At 44.7% G+C, this 20,040-nt stretch overlaps 1 protein-coding gene across 1 annotated transcript in view; it reads left to right on the top strand.

Moving 5' to 3' along the window:
- The window catches only part of TANC2 (tetratricopeptide repeat, ankyrin repeat and coiled-coil containing 2), a 239,560-nt gene that overhangs the window by 198,960 nt on the left and 20,560 nt on the right, over nucleotides 1-20,040 (top strand). The window contains exons 16-20 of the mRNA XM_062595777.1: nucleotides 6,560-6,668; nucleotides 11,415-11,537; nucleotides 12,576-12,812; nucleotides 15,216-15,401; nucleotides 17,255-17,348. Of these exons, the coding sequence (XP_062451761.1) occupies nucleotides 6,560-6,668; nucleotides 11,415-11,537; nucleotides 12,576-12,812; nucleotides 15,216-15,401; nucleotides 17,255-17,348 (749 nt within the window). The remainder of the gene's footprint in view (nucleotides 1-6,559; nucleotides 6,669-11,414; nucleotides 11,538-12,575; nucleotides 12,813-15,215; nucleotides 15,402-17,254; nucleotides 17,349-20,040) is intronic.

Below are 20,040 nucleotides of genomic sequence, written 5' to 3'. Positions count from 1 at the left end.
CTGTGGGGGACACATTGCCCAGCAGTGCGCTGGATGCCCCCCGTTGCCTAAATACAAGAGGGCAATTTTTTCCCTTCCCGGTCTGTACTTGCACGAGGCCTGTGTTGCATGACTGTAATTAATTGCCAAATCATCAAGGGGTTTGGTAGTTTCCGGTCGTTCCCACAGCTTTCAGTCTGGCAGGGCTGCGCAGGGCTTTCCCTGTCCTTTGGAGCAGAGCTTCTACCAGACCCATAGTGTAATGGAGACAAGAAAATATTTCTTGCTGCTTTAATTTACTCGTCAAGAGAAACACGGTTAAATTCCATATTCTTGGACCGCAGAGAGGCATCCATCTCCATCATGACGTCCTTCAGTTAACTGAACGGGCAAACGCAGCCCGTTCGCCAAGCGGTAGAGCTTTGATGGACTGCTGACACTGAGAACACAACTTTTAGGGTTCCCTGAAGACTTGCAGAAAAAAGTTGTCTAATTCCCCTGCTTATAACCTAACACAGTGCAAAGTGTTCAAAGAATGTGTCGCAGTGCAACAAAATGAATGTAGGAGACCTTATTTTATCCAAGTATCCCTTTCATCAATGTTTCTAAGATAACTCTAATCTCATGTGGAAATACAGGACAAAAAAAATAAATGATTAAAGCCTTCCTAACAAGTTGGGCAGCTGTAACAGGGACTTCTGTGACCATCAGAAGCCAGTGTTTGCGAAAGAGGGGCTTCAGGACAGGGAAGGCTCTGGTGGTGAACGTGGAAGAGGGCTGAGCTTGCCCATGTGGCAGCTCTGTGTCTAATGAAGCACTGGAGAGGCCTCGTTGCTGGTTTCCCCTCTAAAATTGGGGCAGGACTACAGCTGCAGTGTCAGTTGCTTGAGAAGATGAGAAATGGGAGACAGATGATAAATCGTGATGGATGAGATGAGCTCAAGAGCAGATGCGATTGCTGCCACCACGCAGGCCATCAGCAGAGTGGCTCGCTGGACGTGCAGCCTCAGCGTTTGCGTGCAGGGGGGGGGTGAGCGTTTCGTGTCTTGAGTTACTATCCTCAAAGAGTTTTTTCTAGTCTATAAACTTCTATACGCTGTGCCATTTTCACATCTAAATGCAAGACAACATTCCCTGAATAATCCATTCGGTGGCACAGAGCCCCTGCGAGAAGAGAAGTGAAAATTATCGGAGGCAATATCAGTGCTGACTGCAGGAAAAACGCTGCTCGTTTTTGTCCTTGTTATTTTGTTCCTCAGATCTTAAGGCTCACTGAACGAAACTGTCTTCCAAGAGTTTGCTCGAGAGTGGCCCTGAGTTTGTTCCATCTTGCATCTTACGTGTTCATTTACACCTAGTCAAAGTTGGAGTAAAGTGCTGCCGCATCAGGCTCCCCATTCTTTTGTGATTCTGTGTGTTTTTGTATTTTAAGCCAAATGGGAATAGGCAGCGTACCCGTGCGTATCATCTGAGATGTTCTCCATATGTTGGCTCTATAGTCACTGGCGAGCTTACTGTGAAGGAGACGTCGTTACTCGTTTCGCCCGTCTAACGCGTTTATGAAATAAGCCAGCAGTTTTGTCACACTGCTTTCGGGCAATGCTTGTTTACCCTGAATATCAAGTAATCTGTTCCTGGCGACCGGCAGATTTTCTGAAGGGCCTTACGAACAGAATCGAGGCGTGGGAATTTCATCTGTCCTCTCTGGATTTGATTTCCCAAATCTCATTAAGTCAGGGTCTATAAGTGTTCAAAAATGCTATTTTCTCTTCTTTATCCTTCCTTTTTGATCTGTATTTTAAAATAGTTGTAAATATCTTTTGTTGCCCTAAGTCCAGAGGGTGCCATTAGCGTTGTCTGCTTTGCGGCTTCTCTCGGCGGTTTCTGGCGCCTGCCGTTACTCCGTGCAATTTAGTGCAGAGCTTCTCCAGGATCAGATCCTAATAAGGTTTCAGCTGCATTTTCTTGCATAAACTGAGGATGGGCTGTTTCTCTGTGACAGCCAAATATGTAACATAATCTGAAGCACATACTCCCTGTTCTTGATAAAACACTGATGCAGCGTGGTTGGTACCGGTGGAATTTTTAACAGATAACCTTGTGACATAAGAAGGAGGCAGCGGGATTATTAGCAGATTTTGAGTGTAATTTCCGTTTCAGCTGGACTGCGTCAATGAGATGATCGCTGATTAGATCTGTCAAAGTGGCTCAAATAAACTAGCAACTTTTGACCTGAATCGTAACGTCGTGGATGTTGTTAAAAGCCGTGTCAGAGGGTTTAGGAGCTTGCCAGTTCCTTCAAAGATAGGTATCATTAAGCACAAGATGCTCTAAAATATCTCTTGATGCTGAAGATCTCATTAGCTACTGTTTGCTCCTATCCTGTCTCCTTCCCACGCACACTTGATAAACCTACCCTTCCTGGATGATACAGAGGACGTGGTGCAAGGCAGCACTGGCTACATTTAGAGTCCGTCTTTCTTGAGCGCTCCCCTCTCCGTGTGAAAAATACCGCAGTTGTGCAGCTGGTACTGGTTTCACCGTTTTTTAGTCGCAGCCTAGCAATGAAGAAACAGCCAAAGCACCTGTTGATTTTTATGAGATGTCAGAAAGCTTTGAGTCCACCATCACCAAGACGCCACTAACTAAAGATTTAACAAAATTAAAGATTTTGTTAAGAGTAGACCACATGCAGTTGAGTGATTCCATTTCTGCTATTTCAGGTAGTCACAGAGCAGTTCATACAACTCCTGGGTGCTCTTTCAGGCGAATCACAGCTTCTCTGCTTTTACTGCTTGCTCTATACATGAAGCCATGGAGAACGGTCAAGAAGCAGTAGGAGTTACACTGAAGTCTGGATGCAGATTTTTTTTTGCGTTTTTTTGTTTTTGTGAACCAGCGCTAATCTGTCCAGCACTTCTGCTTGGCAGCATTGGCACCCTGGTTAAGGCTTTAAATCATGGTTGGATGTCCTTCTAAGAGACATGCGACACCATGGCTATTTGGACTTGGTGTGCATCTGATGGGTTGAATCTCATTGTATGATGAAGCAGCTCAACCAGATAATCATGTATAGCCCTGCTTAGCCTGGAAATCTCATGTTTAACACCCAGAACGATAGATTTCTGCTTGTGATTGAAGTCAGTAGGTGTTCCCACAGTATACTAAATTGCCAATAGCAGTTAATGTATGAGTGGGTCAACATGGATAAGATGATTGTTGAGTGAAGAAGCCAGCCAAAAGCTCTCTAAACCGTGATGATACAGGCTTCTTGCCCCACTTATCAGCAAGTGTTTCTGGAGTTCCCTAGGACAGCTAGAATTGGTAGCACTCCTCTTCTGCGTCCTGAGTTCCTCCTCGGCGGGGTATGTTCCTGAATTAGATGTACCGCAGCTTGTCTCTTCCCAAAGACCTAATGCCCGAGGGGCTGGAAAGTCTTGACTGTGATCTTTGCTCTCCCGTTAGCTTAGCAAACATGGACCCGTGCTTATTTCTGTAGGCAGTAATACTGCGTGCTTAAGAGTGTTCTCTTTTTGTTGTGCTGCGTTAATTCCTCCAAAGGTAGTTAATGAGCCTGATGTCAGAGGGAAATTTTGTTAGAAAAATCAATCGATTTCAGCGATCGATGGTTCTCCAGAAGGAGCACGTTGTGCGATGGGTGCTTGGGCCTTTTTGCTGTCTGCCACGCTGGGTTGCCTTCTAAAAGAAAAGTGTTTGTTAGCTCAGAAATGATCCTCTCTGCTGAAATTATAAAACTGGGCTCTGCAGAGCTGAATAAAATATGAGCATCAGTCTCTTGGAAGACCAGATTCACTGGGCATGGTGTCAGATGTCTGGATGCTGGACTGGTTTCATGAGATCAGCTGGAAGAGAGGATGTGGCTCTAAATTGGGGAATATGGACTTCAGTAGGTTCAGAAGTAACTGGGCTTGATTCTTATGGCTATTTTTACCTGTCTTTTTAGTCCAGCAGTATAATGCCTTAAACCTAGAGTCATTTACAACCGTTGAAATCTCTTTCATTTTCCCTTAACGATAGGAGAATATAGACGTAGCCCAGACCTGGGAGCTTTTAGTATTTGCATTTTCCCACGCTCCGTCACAGCTTTGGGGCACGCCGGTGCTTCTCGGCGGTGGGATGCGCGTTGTCCCTTGCCGCACGTGGCCTTGTTACAGCAGCGGTCCGCGTGCATCGGTCCGCGCTGCGCAGGCGTTTGCAGGGTCAGCGTTGTCGTCGTTATCTATCCTCAGATGCACGGGACGCGCGTGCACACACGCGCACGCACACCGCAGGCTGCTACGGGGGAGCCAGTGGCTTAGTGCTGACCCGCGCTGACGTGAGAGCAGCTGACGGCTCCCATAACCGAGCTCACAGCGCTATTAATTTTTCGCAAAAAGAAACCTTCCATTAAAAATAATATAAAAAAAATGCTGATAAACTCCGCTGCGGCGCAGTTTCAAAGCAAATCATTTTGCCGAGGTCCTTGATGTAGAAATCATTACTGCCATTCTTCGCTGTTTGTTGAAAAAAAAATAAAAAAAAATAAAAAGCCTGCGCTTTCGCATCTGCCTTAGCATACAATTAAAGCTGACAGAGCAAGCGACTGCAAGGATTTATCAACAAGCCCAAAGCCAAGGTCTGGGAAATGCTGCAGAGGTAATGTATTACTCATGAATACCGCACTTCATTCTGCCGTAGCTTGTGCACGCCTTATTCATAACTGCCAAAGTCATGCATATAATTACGTTTTGGTAAATACCCTCCCAGCTGCAGCCAGTCCCGTGCAGCAAGCAAACAAGTGGTATTATTTCCTCTCTAGTGATGAGAAAAGTAGAGGCAGAGAGCCTCCCAGCGGACTTGCACCACCAACCTTCTGGTTGAGGTGACTGCGCTGGCCTTTGGCCAAAGCCGCAGCAGAGCAACGCGAAGCTGATGAGCTATTGAGAGGTATTGAGCATATTAGAGTGGTTGTAGGTTTTGCTAATGGGGATGGATAAAATCTAGCAACTGCCGTGCTCCACAGCTTGCGGCTGCGTCTGACAAAGCTCAAGCTGTGTGTCACAGTCACTTGTTTCCTTTGAGTCTCTTTTCTTCTTTCCCTGGATATTCCTGAGGGTTGATCAGTGGCATGAGCAAATGCGCTGGAGGAACGGTCGTCTTCAAAAGCCAGAATAGACTCAAATTCCAAAGAGGGGGAGAAAAGAGGGGAAAACAAGAAGGAAGGAAAGGCAGCCTACTCAATTTTAAGCATCTCAGCTTCGAAGGCCACATCAGCTGCGGAGGAGCCCCATTTGGCCAGGGCCAAGCCGGGGAGCTCAGAGCTGTAGGGTCCCACCCGAGCACGAAGAGGAGCAAGACGGGCAAAGCCAACAAGAGTTTCCCTATGGATCCTCTCCTAGGTCAAGTGGCCGTAAACGTTAAGGGGTAACGTTGGTGCATAAAACCGTTCCAAAGAGCAATCTGTCGGTTGAGTTGATGGTTCTCCTTTGCACCTGACTGTTTTGGAGAGTGACAAGAGTTACTCTCCGGTTAAAGCGGCAAATGCGGAGCAGCGCTCCCTCACCCATCAAGACCTGGGCATCAAGTCCTGCCATGGAAGAAAAAGGCGTCCTCGGGCTGTGCTCAGCCGCATCCACGTACTAGCCATCCGGCCGGAGGCTCCCTTGGGCGAGACCTTGCCAAACGCCTGGCCGCAGCGCGCAGATCTTCCGCTTTTGTTCGGTCTTTTGGCCAGAGAAGGAGCGTGGCTTTCCAGTGGGAAAGGGGTCGTTGCTCACTTTGGATTTGGGTGTGCTCATAAACCCCGTCTCGGCACAACCTTTTGTCTTCCGTAATGCCTGCTCGCCGTTTCGCTGCGCAAAATGCTTTTAGCGTTCTCCATCCATAAAGGGCCCCTTGAAGCTGCAGGCCGTACTGCGTTCGGTTTCGTTCAGCTTGGGGATTTGTGTTTCCTTTTATGTGTCATCGCGTTTTGTTCAGTCCCAGAAGGGAAATGTGTTTGGGGACTCCCCAAAGACTTCCAAAATTGATACAAATTTCCCTTTTTCTCTGCCCTCGGTGTCAAGGCTCCGTGGTCTTAAAAAAAGTGCTTAGGAAAGTTTTTACATAGAAATAAAGTTGCTTTGCTCTGCAGGGACTGTCCGAGGCTGGAGGACGTAGTTGTTGTTTAAGGCCGACTTTCAGAACGGGGATATTTGAAATGTGTCATTTTCTAAGGACCTAAGAACGACGGCATGGTTCACAGGGGCCGTTTTGCTCTGCAGGCTGAGTATGAAAATAGCACTTGGCGGGTTGTGAGATTCTACCTCTTGAGTTTCCAATTTATGTATGCTTATATAAAATACATGATTTTATTTTTGCTATTTTCCAAGCGTGTGTTTTTTTTCTTTTTTGAGCTATATATGAGCTCCAATAATAAAAGTTGTGCAATTAGTTAATGGCTTTTACCAATGAGAATTAGTCCAGCTCTGTTTCCTGAAGCTCAGTTTGAAGGGTTAGCAAGACCAGACACTGTTGTCAAAAATCTCTTTTTGCTAGTAAAACAAGCAAATACTGACTTCCTCTTTTTTTCTACTTTCAGGAGCGGCCACACATTACTTGCCTTCTGGTTTTCCCGTCAAGAAGGAAAACTAAATCGACAGCAAACTATTGAACTGGGACACCACATTCTCAAAGCACATATTTTTAAGGTAACGAGAATCAAATGAAGGCTCGTGCCAACCTCATCTCCGTTGTGCGGAGTCTGCCAGCGCTGGCAGTCTGCAGCCTCTTCTTGTTTTAGGGCTGCTGTAAGAAGAGTGATTGCTCCAGGCTACTGCAACATGTAGAATTTAGCTTTAAAAAAGCTGGCAGTGGTACATATAAAATCCTGGAAACTCAAACATCCTGCAGATCATAAATTCAGCAGATAGCCTCGCCACCTAAAATTATTCTTCTGCCACCTCAAGAGGTTTCTTTCCATGTAAGATGAGTTCCTGTAACAAGGTCTAGGAGAAAATAAATCCCTTGAAATGGGTAGTTTTAAAGACTCAAACTCAAAGGTTTGGTTGTAAGGAGAAAGCACATTGCAATCTGATGGTTTATCCATTTCACTCTTTGTGCAAAGACTTAACACCTGAATAATTAAACAGCAAGCTTGGACACAAGCATCAGTATGACCCGTAAATTAAGCATCAGCTTTCTATGACTGTTGGCCCTCCGACACTTAATCAGAATATGGATTTGTTAGGTCGCAGGAAAAAACGATTTCTCAAAACTGTGATGATCTAGGGGTACTAAACAGTGGTAGAAATCAGGCTGTGTTTTTTATCTTGCCTAACTATGACTTTTTGTGCTTTTATGCTTAAGAAATCTGATTAGTATTTTTAGAGCAAACAGATCATTTATGGCTTTCTCAGTTCTATTTGCTTATTGAGTTTTCTTTATTGAATTAATGTTCGAGTGTGGTGGCAAGGCTTCCTCATCTGGAAAAAATGATGTTTGGAGCTAAAGAGAAGAACCCCAGATCAGCGTATTATCTGATCAGCATATAATTTTCAAATTTTGAGTTATGTTCCCAAGGCCAAATTCAGCAATGAGTTTAGTATTCAGCCCCCATTGACATCTAAAGCTGGTTCCAAATCTTCATCATTTCACACTCCTATGTTGCAAACAAATAGCAGGGTTTCAAGCTCTAAACAAATGACAATTTTCATTAAGTGCACAAGTTGCCTGTAGATTCCACGTTTAATTGAGCAATATTTACAATGGTAGAAAACGCTTGTTAATGTATGAAGAAATATCAGTACGATCTTCTGTTTCCAGTCACTTGGCAAAATCCTTGTTTTTGCAATAAGAATAGTTTGTCTCGTTGACAGATGAGCGTAAGAGAAGGCTATTTAGAAATACTTACAAAGTTTTGAAAGGATTAGGATAAAATGGATTAGAAACACTGTAAGATTCAGTCTTTTGATTTTCCTTGAATAGACTTATTTTCGTTCCTTTTTTTAATGCTTGTTTACTGAAGATTTGTGCATGTTGACTGGATGAAGCGAGCTGTGTTGGCTTTTGAAGGAGGCATTGCAATGGAATACCACAGACCCCATTTAAGTTCATGAATGTTCTTAAAAGAAAATAATTCAGACTGCATGTATGCATATTCCCTTTCCTCTTTTACCAACCCTGTTTGTTTCTCAACAAGCCTTTTCTTCCTCTGAGCTTTTCATTCCTTTTGATTTTAGTGAAGTCAGTACAAGTATGGCATGAGCCTTCCGCCAAGAAAAAAACACGTCAGGTCATAAATTCCCTGTGTTTTTCCTGACGTGTCATATTGTAGCAGCAGTTTTATGCAGACACATCCTAATTTTGAAGGTTTTTACTGAGGCTTGACATCATTGTAATTCCATTATATTTACCCATTATGCAGCTGGGAGAGCATTAGACCCGGATTAAAACATTTTGTCCAGCCAGGCACTGCTGGGAGGTAGATATAGAGACAATATTTTGATTGAGCAGTGACAAAAAGCGTATTTTTCCTTCCTCTGATTCCGATCGGTTCCAATCCGCTGGCTGTTTGTACGGATAACAACGGGACGTTTGGAATTTCAAGGTGGAAGAAATCAGTGACGCAGAGTCCCAGCCAGGTGCTTTGACAAGGGGTGCAAGGAGTCTTTCACGCTCCCCTTTCTGCTTGATGGCTGAGAGCTGCTGATTTTCTTTTCTAAGCACAAACAACCTCAAACAGTTTGGGAAGTCGGGGGAAATATTTTAGTCTTTTAAAGCAATTACCAGTCTTAACAGGAACATATGGAAACCCAGCTTGGAAGCCCTGGCATGGAATGAAAGGGCAAGGAGAGAAATGTGCAGTAATGATGCAAGGAGACCTACACTTCAAGCTTCAAGCAAAACTTCCATTTGTTTTAAAAATCAGCCAAAGAGAAATCTTTAATTTCATCTTAAATTAGTTAGTTAAAAGGTCAGTAATCCAGAAATGAACGTCCCCTGTCCCTAACGTGAGGATGTAGCGACAGTTACAGGCAGGAAAAACTCGTCGTGACACTCTGCTAGGTCAAGGTGTCAGATATTCCTAGTAAAACAGCATTGCAAAGATCTCCTACTGAACTTAGTTGGTATCAAATCTGTGACCTGTTGTAGATCATAGGCAGCAATTGGTTTCATTCTTGTTCCTAGTGGTTTTAGATGTGTCATAGAAATCATTATACCACACTATGGCCAAGGCAAAGGTGTAGGGACGTACAAGGAGGGCCAGAGACCAAAACAGCAGAGGAAGCAGCAAGTTAGGGATGAAGGATGCTGACAGCCGCATACAAGGATGCAGGACTGAAAAGTATGGACTGGTTGAGAGTCAGGATCGTGAGGGGTTGGCAGAGTGCTTTGAATGAAACGTTAGTCAGCCTTTGCTCATCCTTTGGTCCCATGGCTGATGGTCGCAGTGTCGTGAAAACCACTCATCTCATTCCAGCAGTTCGATACCGTGTCATGTTGGGGCTTATTCTTGCTTAGAGGGATTCAACTGGCCTTACAGTTCTGGGCAGAGAAGGGAAACAGAAAAGGAAGAAGATACTGTCTGTAAAATGAGAAGAATTTTTTTCAGCAGCTGAATGCTAGTGGTGTTGGATGTATTTATTCCGTAAAGGAAAAATATCTTTAATGCATCTCACCAATAACCTGCATGTATATGATCTAAAACAGTGGTTGAGGTATTATAGCATATATGATTATCTTCAGATGGCTATTCTGAAAAGCGTACATGCTTCCTCTGAAACCTAGTACTGACCTCTAATGTCAGGTACTGTGTCATTTCAAAGGCAGACCTTAATGAGGGCTAAAATTCCCAAGCTCTTTTTCTGCCTCTAACACATGCAAGCATTTTTCTGTATGAATTCCCTGAATACTGAAGAAAACAAGTTTCTGAAGCTCTTGATTATTCATAACAGCTTATCTAGTCTGCTGCTTTTTTTAAAGGTGAAACTGTTTAAGTGACGAATCTCTTCATGACTGGTACGATGATTTAGAATATTCTTAATGTGTATATATTAGAGGTAGGTAATTGAGTCCGGCAGTGGGCTCAGATGATGGCTTCTGCACTTGAAGGCACCTTCATTTAGATGAAACAAATCCCACCTTTTAGTGCTGACTTTCTTCTCCTAGCCCTGCGTCTCCTGTGTCCCTCTCTCATTGTAGAGGGATACAAAAGCCTTGGCAAACTGAACTGGCATCCTGCTGCTTTGCGCCAATATAAATGACCACACAGCGTGCAAGGTGGTGGAAATCAGGGCTTACATATCAAAAACAGAAAATTAGAGATGCCTGCACGGTTGCCTTGGAAACAGCAGGTCTGATGGTAAATCAATAGCAGAACAGCAACACGCAGGGCGGCTCCGTACAGCCGGGCACAGCAGCCAGCCGTGCTGGTTTTCTCTTGCCGTGCCACCGTGCTGGAGTCGCTGACCTGGTCCTCCCATCAGAGGTCAAGTGTCTGCCAGCATCTGGTCGTTGCAGAGCAATTCTTGCCCCTTCGGTCGGGTGGGAAGCTCGCTTCACCCTTCTGTGGTCCACCAGGCAGCGTCGCCAGGAAGGGCATCAGCGCCTCTCGCCCATTAAGCATAGCTTAATCATGTACCTCCACAGGAAAAGCTGGATGTGGTCCCATATTAGGTATGGGAATACTGCGCTAGGCTTTGGGAAGACTTCCTTAATCCTTATCTTTTATCGGGTGTCGCCATCTGGTTTAACCGTGTGAATAATAAAGAAACTTCATCAATCAGCTCCACCAAAATATTACGTACTTTATTTGAAAAAAGAAAAGAAAGAAAGAAGCTTGATGTGCTCCTTAGCAGAACACAGTGTTGGCAGGGAGCTGGGCGGATATTCAGCATGCTTGCAGTTTTATCCTGCTTTTCCTAGATTTTGGAGATGGGAGCAGTAAGTTGGGAAGTTATCTCCTACAAGCTGTGCTGCAAAGGTCTGATGCGATAAATGGTCTTGTTATCTTGTGGATAAACCTTAGTGTCTTGAAACTCTTTGTAACCCATAAGAAAGAGATGGGGCCAAACTTGTCATGCTCTGCTGCAGGAGAGGAACCAGCAGTAAATGTGCTCCCTTCACATTACAGTTATGCGTGTGGCTGCCTGGATATTAGGGTGGTTCTTCAACAGCTGTGAATTGCCATGACAGTTAATACCCAGGAGGATCTGTCCAATGCAATTTAGTATATTTTTAAGCAAGCCTCACAAAGTGCCTGTATTTTGGCGATAAAAGTTGAATTTAAGTGAGTGTGGGTACGATTTATGATTCAGTTAATCCTGGACTACTTGGCTGGATTTCTATTGCTGGTAAAAGTATAATTTGTGAAGTACTCTTCTAATGTTCTCACCCAGTGGCAAAGTGGATCTACAGGGGATTAGATCTAAATCATCTTTTCTTTTCTTTTTTAGGGGCTTAGTAAAAAAGTCGGGGTGTCTTCCTCCATCCTGCAAGGGCTTTGGATCTCCTACAGTACCGAAGGTCTTTCGATGGCTTTGGCGTCACTGAGAAATCTCTACACCCCGAACATAAAGGTACTGGCAGGAGAGGAGGCAGGAGGTGGCTCAGAGCTTAAATGAGAAGCTTCTACTGATGTGCAGTAACCCAAGTGCAGGGTGGTGTCTGTAACTGGAGGTCAGCAGGACGCAGGGAGAGGCTTTCCATTCACTTAGGGTTTTGTTACAAACACGTGCTGATCCCTTAACTCTTCTGCTCTCACCGGCGATCTCCTTTTAATTGCTATTAATGAGGAGTGCCATTTGGACTCCTGGACAACGTGGTTCATTTGTATTTCTCTTCCCCAGAGATGTGGGATGCAACAGTTGGTGTTGAAATCTGACAGTCCCTTAAAGGACTCTGGCATAGATGGGCGCTGACTCGGAGGTGATGCCACGCAGAGTGGCCCATGCTAGTTCAGTGGCTTCGTACACGTTTGCGTTCATACGTTTGAATGCGTCAGCTGAAGGGCATTTGATTCTGCTGCAGAGAGGATTTCAGACAGAAATGCAGATTTCAAACTGTTCTTCATCTGAGTTGGCATTTCCCCCCTGGCCTGCCCCTGTGGGCGTGACAAGCCTGGTGGCCGCCTCCTTCTCCCTTTGCACTCTCTTAATCGTCAGGTATAGTGTTTCCCACCCTGCTATCAACTGCCTATGGAACTGAGCCAGCCAGGAAAGCTGATGGGATAACCAAAGACAGCTCTGAAAGAGGATCCTACGGGAAGGACAGTTGAATAAAGTCACTCTCCAACTATGTATTTTAATTTCACATCCTTATGCAAGACTCTCAGTGTCCCCAGTTGTTGTAACATGGCTGTAGTGACTTTGATGTGATTGGAGTATATTGCACTATTCAAAGCACTTACCAGCTGTTCAGGTGAAAGATTAAATTGTTCACTCTGCCTAAAATGGGACCACATATTTGGCAAGTGATTTTACTGGGCATTTTATGTCCTTTGATATTTATTTTGAAACATGCCAGAGGTCCTGGCTTTAATTCTTTGATGGTCCTGACAATAAGCTAATTTCTGTCCAATAAAACTCCACTAATAAGAGCTTTTCTCCTCTCTGCAGGTCAGTCGGTTGCTGATTTTGGGAGGTGCAAATGTAAATTACCGGACCGAAGTTTTGAACAACGCCCCGATTTTGTGTGTCCAATCTCACCTGGGTTACACGGAGATGGTGGCTTTGCTCTTGGAGTTTGGGGCCAATGTAGATGCTGCTTCTGAAAGTGGCCTGACCCCACTTGGATATGCTGCTGCTGCTGGATTCCTCAGCATTGTCATGCTGTTGTGCAAGAAAAGGGCTAAGGTACCGTCACCATGTTCCTCTAACAGCTGTGTCTTACTTTCGTGAGGAAGGGCACAAGTTTCAGGCAGGATATATACCAAAATATCTGCGAAGAAACAGGCTTTCTGTGCCTTTCTTTCTTTCTCTTGTAACAAATACTACCGGTATGCCTGTTGCTGAGGAAGCCAAGGTAGATGGTACTACCAAGTCTAACTACGCTAATGGACCAAAGACCACAGTGCAGCCTGAACTTTATTTAAATTTAACATATGCTGTTTTTTCAGTAGCCTCTCACTCACCTCTCTGTTGTTGCCATTTGCCAGTAAAGCTGAGATTTCCTGGTGGTTAATGGGACTGAGTCCCTGCTGCTTTGCAGGGGAGATCCCCTTTCCTTCAGAAGAACGGAAAGTCTCCTTGGGCAGCCAGCGTCATTGAGTCTGGAACAGCAAAGTTTAGGTTCTTTTAAGAATGAAATGCAGCTACAGGAGTATAAAGGTACCGGAAGAAATGCCAACTCTGTCATCTTTCCTGCCTGCCTCAGGGGAGTTTTTCCATAATAGTAGAGGAAAGTAAAGAAAAGTCTGATCCTCAGCCCTAATATCTGCTGAAGTTGGACTCCTTCCTTCCAGGAGTGCCCTTGCCAGTGCTGCATGCCGACACAGGCGGTCAGGAATCTCCCCGTGGATAGCTAGAGTGGCTTCCCCTGGGTGCAATGGTATTTGGGAGTGGTATTTGGGATTTTCAGGGTTATTGGGTGTCCCAGGTTCCTTTGAAAAGTGCCGTGTCAATGTATTCAGATTATTTAATGGAACTTGTACCAAGGGGTCTGAGGACAGTAGTAAATAGTTCAAGGAAAAATCCTAAACTGGCCATAGTCTCCTATCTCCTGGGGTGCTGCGGTATCTATCAGGAGCTGGTTTTGGTGTATTTGTCACAATGTTTTGTTGTTCTATTACTAAAGAATATCCTCCAACAGAGGACCGCAGGGTGCTGCTGCAGAGAGTTTGCTTTTCGGCACAAATGTAGCGCTTTGAACATGCTGCATTGACACCAAAGGCAAATAACTCCTGCGAGTGTAATTAGTATTCTGGAATTCAGGTCTCGCGTAGGAGCCGCGTAATCACGTTGCCCTGAAGCACGGCTGGAGAAGTCCTTGAACCTTGCAATGTCAAAATGACAACGTTGCTTCCGCAGGACAGCATGTTCCTTAAATATCACATCCAGACTCATTTTTCCAAAAGCTTCTATCGGACTCATCCTAGAAAAATACCCTTTGTTTATCTTCGTGGTGAATGTTTTGTGGTTTTAATTGTATATAATGAGTTAAGTTTAAACATTCTGTTGAAGAGAAGAATTGTGCTGGTATTTGAAGTGGAGCCTCCTGGAAACAATTTGTGGTTTCTCTATATGTTTAGCTTCAGTTCAAAAAGCAAAATACGGGTTTATGCACTTTTGGTATGAACATCAGGAAGACTGAGGGACCCATTTAGCTCTTGCCCTGTTGTCTGTTATAATGTGAGGACGGTGTAAAGGAGAAAAGGACTCAGGTTTTGCTGGGAGGTTTTAAGAGTGGGGTATGAAGCAGTATCAATGAATCTGTCCTCTCTCCAAGAAAGGGAAGATAAAACTAATGGCCTGATAACAGCATGGTTGAGTTCAAAGGCTGAGATGTTTGAAAATGGCATGGAAGCGTTAAACAGTGATTGCTGTGTAAATTCACAAATGAGAAATAACACGGTGCAGAGCGTGAACACGTGAAGTGGTTAATCAGCAGCACACTCTACCTGATCCTGTCCGGACCGAACTTGTATGATAACGGGACCTAGAAATCCCAGCTGATGTGTTCAGGCACCGGGTGAAGCCATGCTCTCACCCGAAAACCTCCCAGCACGGTTCCCACTGCCGGACAAAATCTCCGCTTCCTATTGACTTCTGCTAGCACTGAATTCCCGTTAGAGTGGTAGGCTACAAGCTGAGACACTTTTGTCCCTTTTGAAAGTGTCGTGAAATGGTATCTTAAAAACATGCTGTTTTGCCTTTTGTGGACACGGATAAAGGAGACAACATCAGCATGTTTGATTTCAACCCAAAAGAAAATATGGTTGGTGCATTTCAGGACACAGGGGGAAAAATGCTTTTCTGCAGCCTGTGAGTCTGTGAAAAACTTGAAGCTTAAAAAAAAAAAAAAAAAAAACGCTAACTTACCCAAAACAAACATTTGTGGCCAAGAGGATGCCTAAGCCTGAGGCAGAATTTCTTTGGACTGGTGGTTTTCTGGTCACAGAAGAGATAGTTTACTAGAAAAATGCACATTTTGCACATGTGGCATATTATTTTAAAACCAGGGCTGGAAACTCTGAGGAAACGAAGCCGCTTTGCTGGGGCTTTGGCTTAATGTGCCTTTTGCCGTCCTCTCTTTTCAAGGTGGATCACTTGGACAAAAACGGTCAGTGTGCCCTGGTTCATGCCGCTCTCAGGGGACACTTGGAAGTGGTGAAGTTTCTGATTCAGTGCGACTGGACCATGGCTGGGCAGCAGCAGGGAGTGTTTAAGAAGAGCCACGCCATCCAGCAGGCGCTGATCGCTGCGGCCAGCATGGGCTACACGGAGGTAAGGCTGCCCCGCGCACCGCTTTGCCTCGGTGGGGTGGGAAATCAAAGGTTAACTATGCTTCCAAGCCAAAATATTGAGCCAAGAGGGTCTAGGAGGTGGAGTCAGTGCCGTCGTCTTCCGGTCCTCCCCTTCCCATCGCAGGGAGTGGGATTCGCACATCCCTTGGCAAAGCCTATGGTCTGGGCAGGCTTCCAAGAGCGGAAGTGTAACAAGCCTTTAAGTTGTTGGAATAAACCTTTAAACAAGGGTGAGTAAACAGTACGTTGCTCCTCCAGGACTGCTAGGGGAGCGCGAGGCTCTGGAGGTTGGGACTGCACGTTTGGGAAGATCTTGCTCCTCTTGTCCTGCGCAGAGATGCGCCGATACGGAAAACGATGCATGTTTTCCTTCTGAGCAGCAGTGTTGGAGGATTTTTGTGTTGGTTGATTTCTTTAGGAAGTTGCGCTCCCCTCATACTCGAGTTTAGATTTTGCTTTCGTTAAGTATAATCCAGGAAAACAGAGGTAATGTGATCAGATTGGAGGAGCTAATTAAAAAAAGCTGGGAAATTCCTATTAGCTAAGTGACTGTGAGCTGAGCTGATTAGAAGCAGATGTGACTTCAAAGGCCTAAAGATCGGCAGTCTGAGGACAATTTGTAACAGGGCGCACAACTTTTCGAATGGGAGTTTCCCCCAAAATCATTTTAGTCACGTTTATAACTTTTAAAAAGCAGATTTGGAATTAATTATGTTGTACCAGGAATGCACAGGGCTGTTCATAGAAAATACTTAAAAATCCCTGCTTTGAGATGCTTGCAGTCATAGGAGACATAAGCTGCCTATTAATTTCCTGGTTTTCTCCCACTTTAGGGATAAAACAGGTATATAATATGTTGTAAAATGATGTTAATCACTGGTAGAGCCACGCTGTAGTCCTGCTTCGTGTTCCTGCCAGGTAGCCTGTGCCCACAGACAGCTGCACGCTGGAGCTGGCATCATTTCCTCCAAAATACTCCAAAAATGCTAGTTGTTGCCTAGGTCCCAGCAGATGATTATTTCTCCCAGAACAAGAAAAATGGTTTTGGTCCTTCTGTTGCTAAAGTAAAATATCTATTTTCTTCAGAGTCTCTTGCTTTCTCTCGTCTCATGATCCAAACACTGACATTTTCTGCCAGTTTTCAGTCAATTAAATCCTTTAATTTACCCTTAGAAGACGTTAATTTATCTCTCTGGGGTTTCAAGCATCCACAGCCGGAAGAAAACCATAGCAGAATTCTTTGTAACGATCTGCTGAAAAAAATGGTATTTGCTAGAAAGGCTCTAATAGTTTCTAGAAGTAACTTCATCGTGGCTGGAGCCTGAGGATAACGAAGAGGCTGATGATTATCACTGTCATTGCATCGTTTGTCCATGACTCGGTTTCCCCAGCAGTGCAAAGGGGCAATCATACTTGCTATGCTAGTAAAGTCCCACCAGGTGAGAGGCAATACAGACAGGCAAACTCTAATTTTTTTTTTTTTTGTTTGTTTGTTTTGCTCATTGTGGCATCTGTAGCTCAACCTACAGGTGAAGGAGCATCTGCTGCAGGCTCCGTGTCATCTCTAGCAAAACAGCCACATGTTCAGTGATAAGGAACCGACACTACGACGGCTCATCATGTGCACTTGCTTCAAGACACTTGTTTTTTTAAAATTGTACAGGGCAGCAGGCTCCGTGCTTGGTTTCAGGAAGAATATTTGCTTGAGTGGAGGTGCCGGGTGGAGACTTCGTGCGCTCTCAGTTGTGTATTCAGAGCAACTCGTGTTAAGATGTCAGCAGTTCATATGTAACGCGCCGCAGTTCGTGAGTTTGACATGTCATTTTGTTTTAGATTGTCTCCTACCTGCTCGATCTTCCAGAAAAAGATGAAGAGGAGGTGGAGCGAGCACAGATCAACAGCTTTGACAGCCTTTGGGGAGAGACAGGTGATTTCTGTAGATGCTGTGGCTGCTTTCTTGCATGTTCGTATTTATGGGTTCCCTGTTACCTAGTATTGCCCCAATTCCTGCCTTTGTGATGATGAAGTAGGAAGGATCAGCTTCTCTGGATTTCAGGTGATTTACGGTCGCCAAGGTGGAGCTGCAATCTGCTTAAGTGAAACAGAGGAGTTTAGCTTTGAAAACACTGAAAATACTCTGCAAGAGCGGGTGGGCATGCAGTATGTCCGAGAACTGGGCAACTAATTTCTCTGGAACATCTCATGTGAAGTCCGATGGACGCAGAACTGTGGTTGTCTTTCTCTTTTGGTATTTGGCATATTCATCCAAAGCATCCCCCTGTTTCTCTCTCCTTTCCCCATAGTTTGCGGTACCATGACCACTGCTTTATCCTTTGATTTTCTGAAAAAACTTTCGTTATTTAGCACCTGATAATCAAGCAAATATCCTTTTGTGGAGAACTTCTGCTGTATTTGGGGATATCAATCCAGAAGCCCTCATTTTCTAATCTCTACCAAAACAAAAGCAGCCTTCACCTTATCTACTTCACATGCAACGTTTGCACTATCCTTTCCATTTCTTCCAATATTCAGATCTGGAGCTGTTAACTTTTAATGCCAGTGACCTCATGAATACTATCCACTGTCTTTTGTGCTCAGCTCGCTAATCTTTCTGCATCACCAGTAATGTTCCTGTGAAGTTAATCCACCAAGATAATGTTCCTGTATGAGTAACAGAGTGCTGATTTTATTCTGTCACCTGTAGCTTTGTGTCTGCTCAGGATGTTTCATGCTAGACGAAAAAAAAATAGCTGGGATAATTTTTGAGCTGACTCGTCCACTGTACATTAGAAAACGTAGCCTTATAACAGCCTCGTAATGAATGGAGTGTATGAGAAAGCCTCACCTCTGAGCAGCCTGAGCTTTAAAGGACGAAGCTGTAGGAGTGAACGGTCGCAGCATGAAGCCTGGCAGAGAGCAGGGTTGGCCTGAGCCAGTTGCAGGGCACTGTGAAAGGAAGCAGCTCCCTCCACCCGCAGGGACATAGCAGCGTAGCAAGGGCTTTGTGCCATTATTAGTGGAAATAAGGCCAAGATTTACAAATAAGCAATTTAAAAGTGCCCATAGGGTGTCATGGAAAAAAAGGAAATTGGATATAGAACTATCCAAATGAAACAACTGAGTGTTGCTAATTTTATACATGCATACGGCAGGACAACAGCGCTTTTACAGGTGAGCACTCAGTTCAAAGCAGCGACCAGGCCAGAGAGAGCACATCCAAAATGCTCTCTGGTATCTGCGTCTTGTGGACTGTCTTGTTATTAGACTGCAGAAGAGGAGGGTAATCCAGGTGTCTTTAGAGCTTGATGAAAAGCCACTAAAATATCGCTCTGCAGTGTAACCCCGTAAGCATTGTCAGATACTACAGCTGTTACCCTTGAGTTAAGGAAGTCCTGGGTTGTCTGGATAAATCTCACAAAACCTGCTGTAAAGCCATACCCGTTTTTCCGAGCTGTTGTCTAACTCTCTGCTCTTCCTTGGAGGTCAGCCTTTGCAGGTCCCAGTCCTCCTAGTCCTCCCCTCCCCGCTCAGCCGTGCTGCCCAGTCTGGCGGCTGAGCTCCAGTGCTTCTGTCTGACAGATCCCAGCTCTTCTGTCTCCTCCTTCCTTGTGTTCTGTGATTCTGCCTCTCTGTAGGTCCTGTGTAACCCTCCAGGCCTGACTGTTGCCTTAGGGACTCTTCTAACTTAAATCTTCTTCCCCGTTTTGTTATCCTCCCCCCGCTACCTCTCCCTCCCCTAAATCTGGCTGAAAGCTGGACTTAGAGTAATTACCAGATGTTTGTGTAGCTGTGGGGAGTTCTCGAGTAAATTTGGCTAGCTGGGAATGTGGACTTGTGATCTGTTAATGGCACACAAACTGAAGAGTCATCTCAAAGGAATAACCATTTATGTCATTAAAATTAACGGTAGCAGAAAAGAGCCAGTAATCAAATTGAGGATGCTTTCCTCCTACTGCAGGCAAGACAAGTTTATATTGATCGCAGGACTCCCTTTCACTTTGTTTTATTTTCATTTTCCTAAAAGTAAATGGCAATTTTAGATAAAATTGAAGAGAGATGTTGATTTCACCTAAAAAGAGCCATCTGCTTCAAAAATCCAAATCGTGCCTCTTCTCTTTTGATACTTCTTGCTCATGTGTCTACTCTCTGTAGAGCGGGACAGGCTGCCTGGCTTAGTGATATCAGTCTAATAGCATCCAAATTGCAGTGCCAAGTTGCATCATAACTTCAGGAATTGCTAACAGCACAGTATAGCCAACTCCAGATGGAATATTTACCCCTGGGACAAGGCTAGTATCAAAATCCAACACAGACGTATCTGAGTCACTCCTGTCAATCCCATCAGAGCTAGAGGTGCAAATACAGGAATGATAACTACATCAGAAAGCATTTGTCCTGCTGCCAGGCTGTGAGATAGATACGTATACCATACAGGAGCTAGGCAGTGCACTGCACTTTAGTAATTCCTCCTCCATATAAAGTTGTTCTTTCTCTAAGAAAATAGACACATTTTGCTCAACAGGCAGTGCGGAAAGGTCCCTAGCGAATCCCTTGTGCTGCGGACTATGGCTTGTCTGACGTTGCTGGGTCACTCGCTGACTGAAGGGACATGTCTGCTC

The sequence above is a fragment of the Rhea pennata genome, chromosome 26 (genome assembly GCF_028389875.1).
Source record: "Rhea pennata isolate bPtePen1 chromosome 26, bPtePen1.pri, whole genome shotgun sequence".
Lineage (NCBI taxonomy): Eukaryota > Metazoa > Chordata > Aves > Rheiformes > Rheidae > Rhea > Rhea pennata.
The sequence above is the reverse complement of the archived record's forward strand: the minus strand, read 5'-3'. Positions and strand labels throughout refer to the sequence as shown.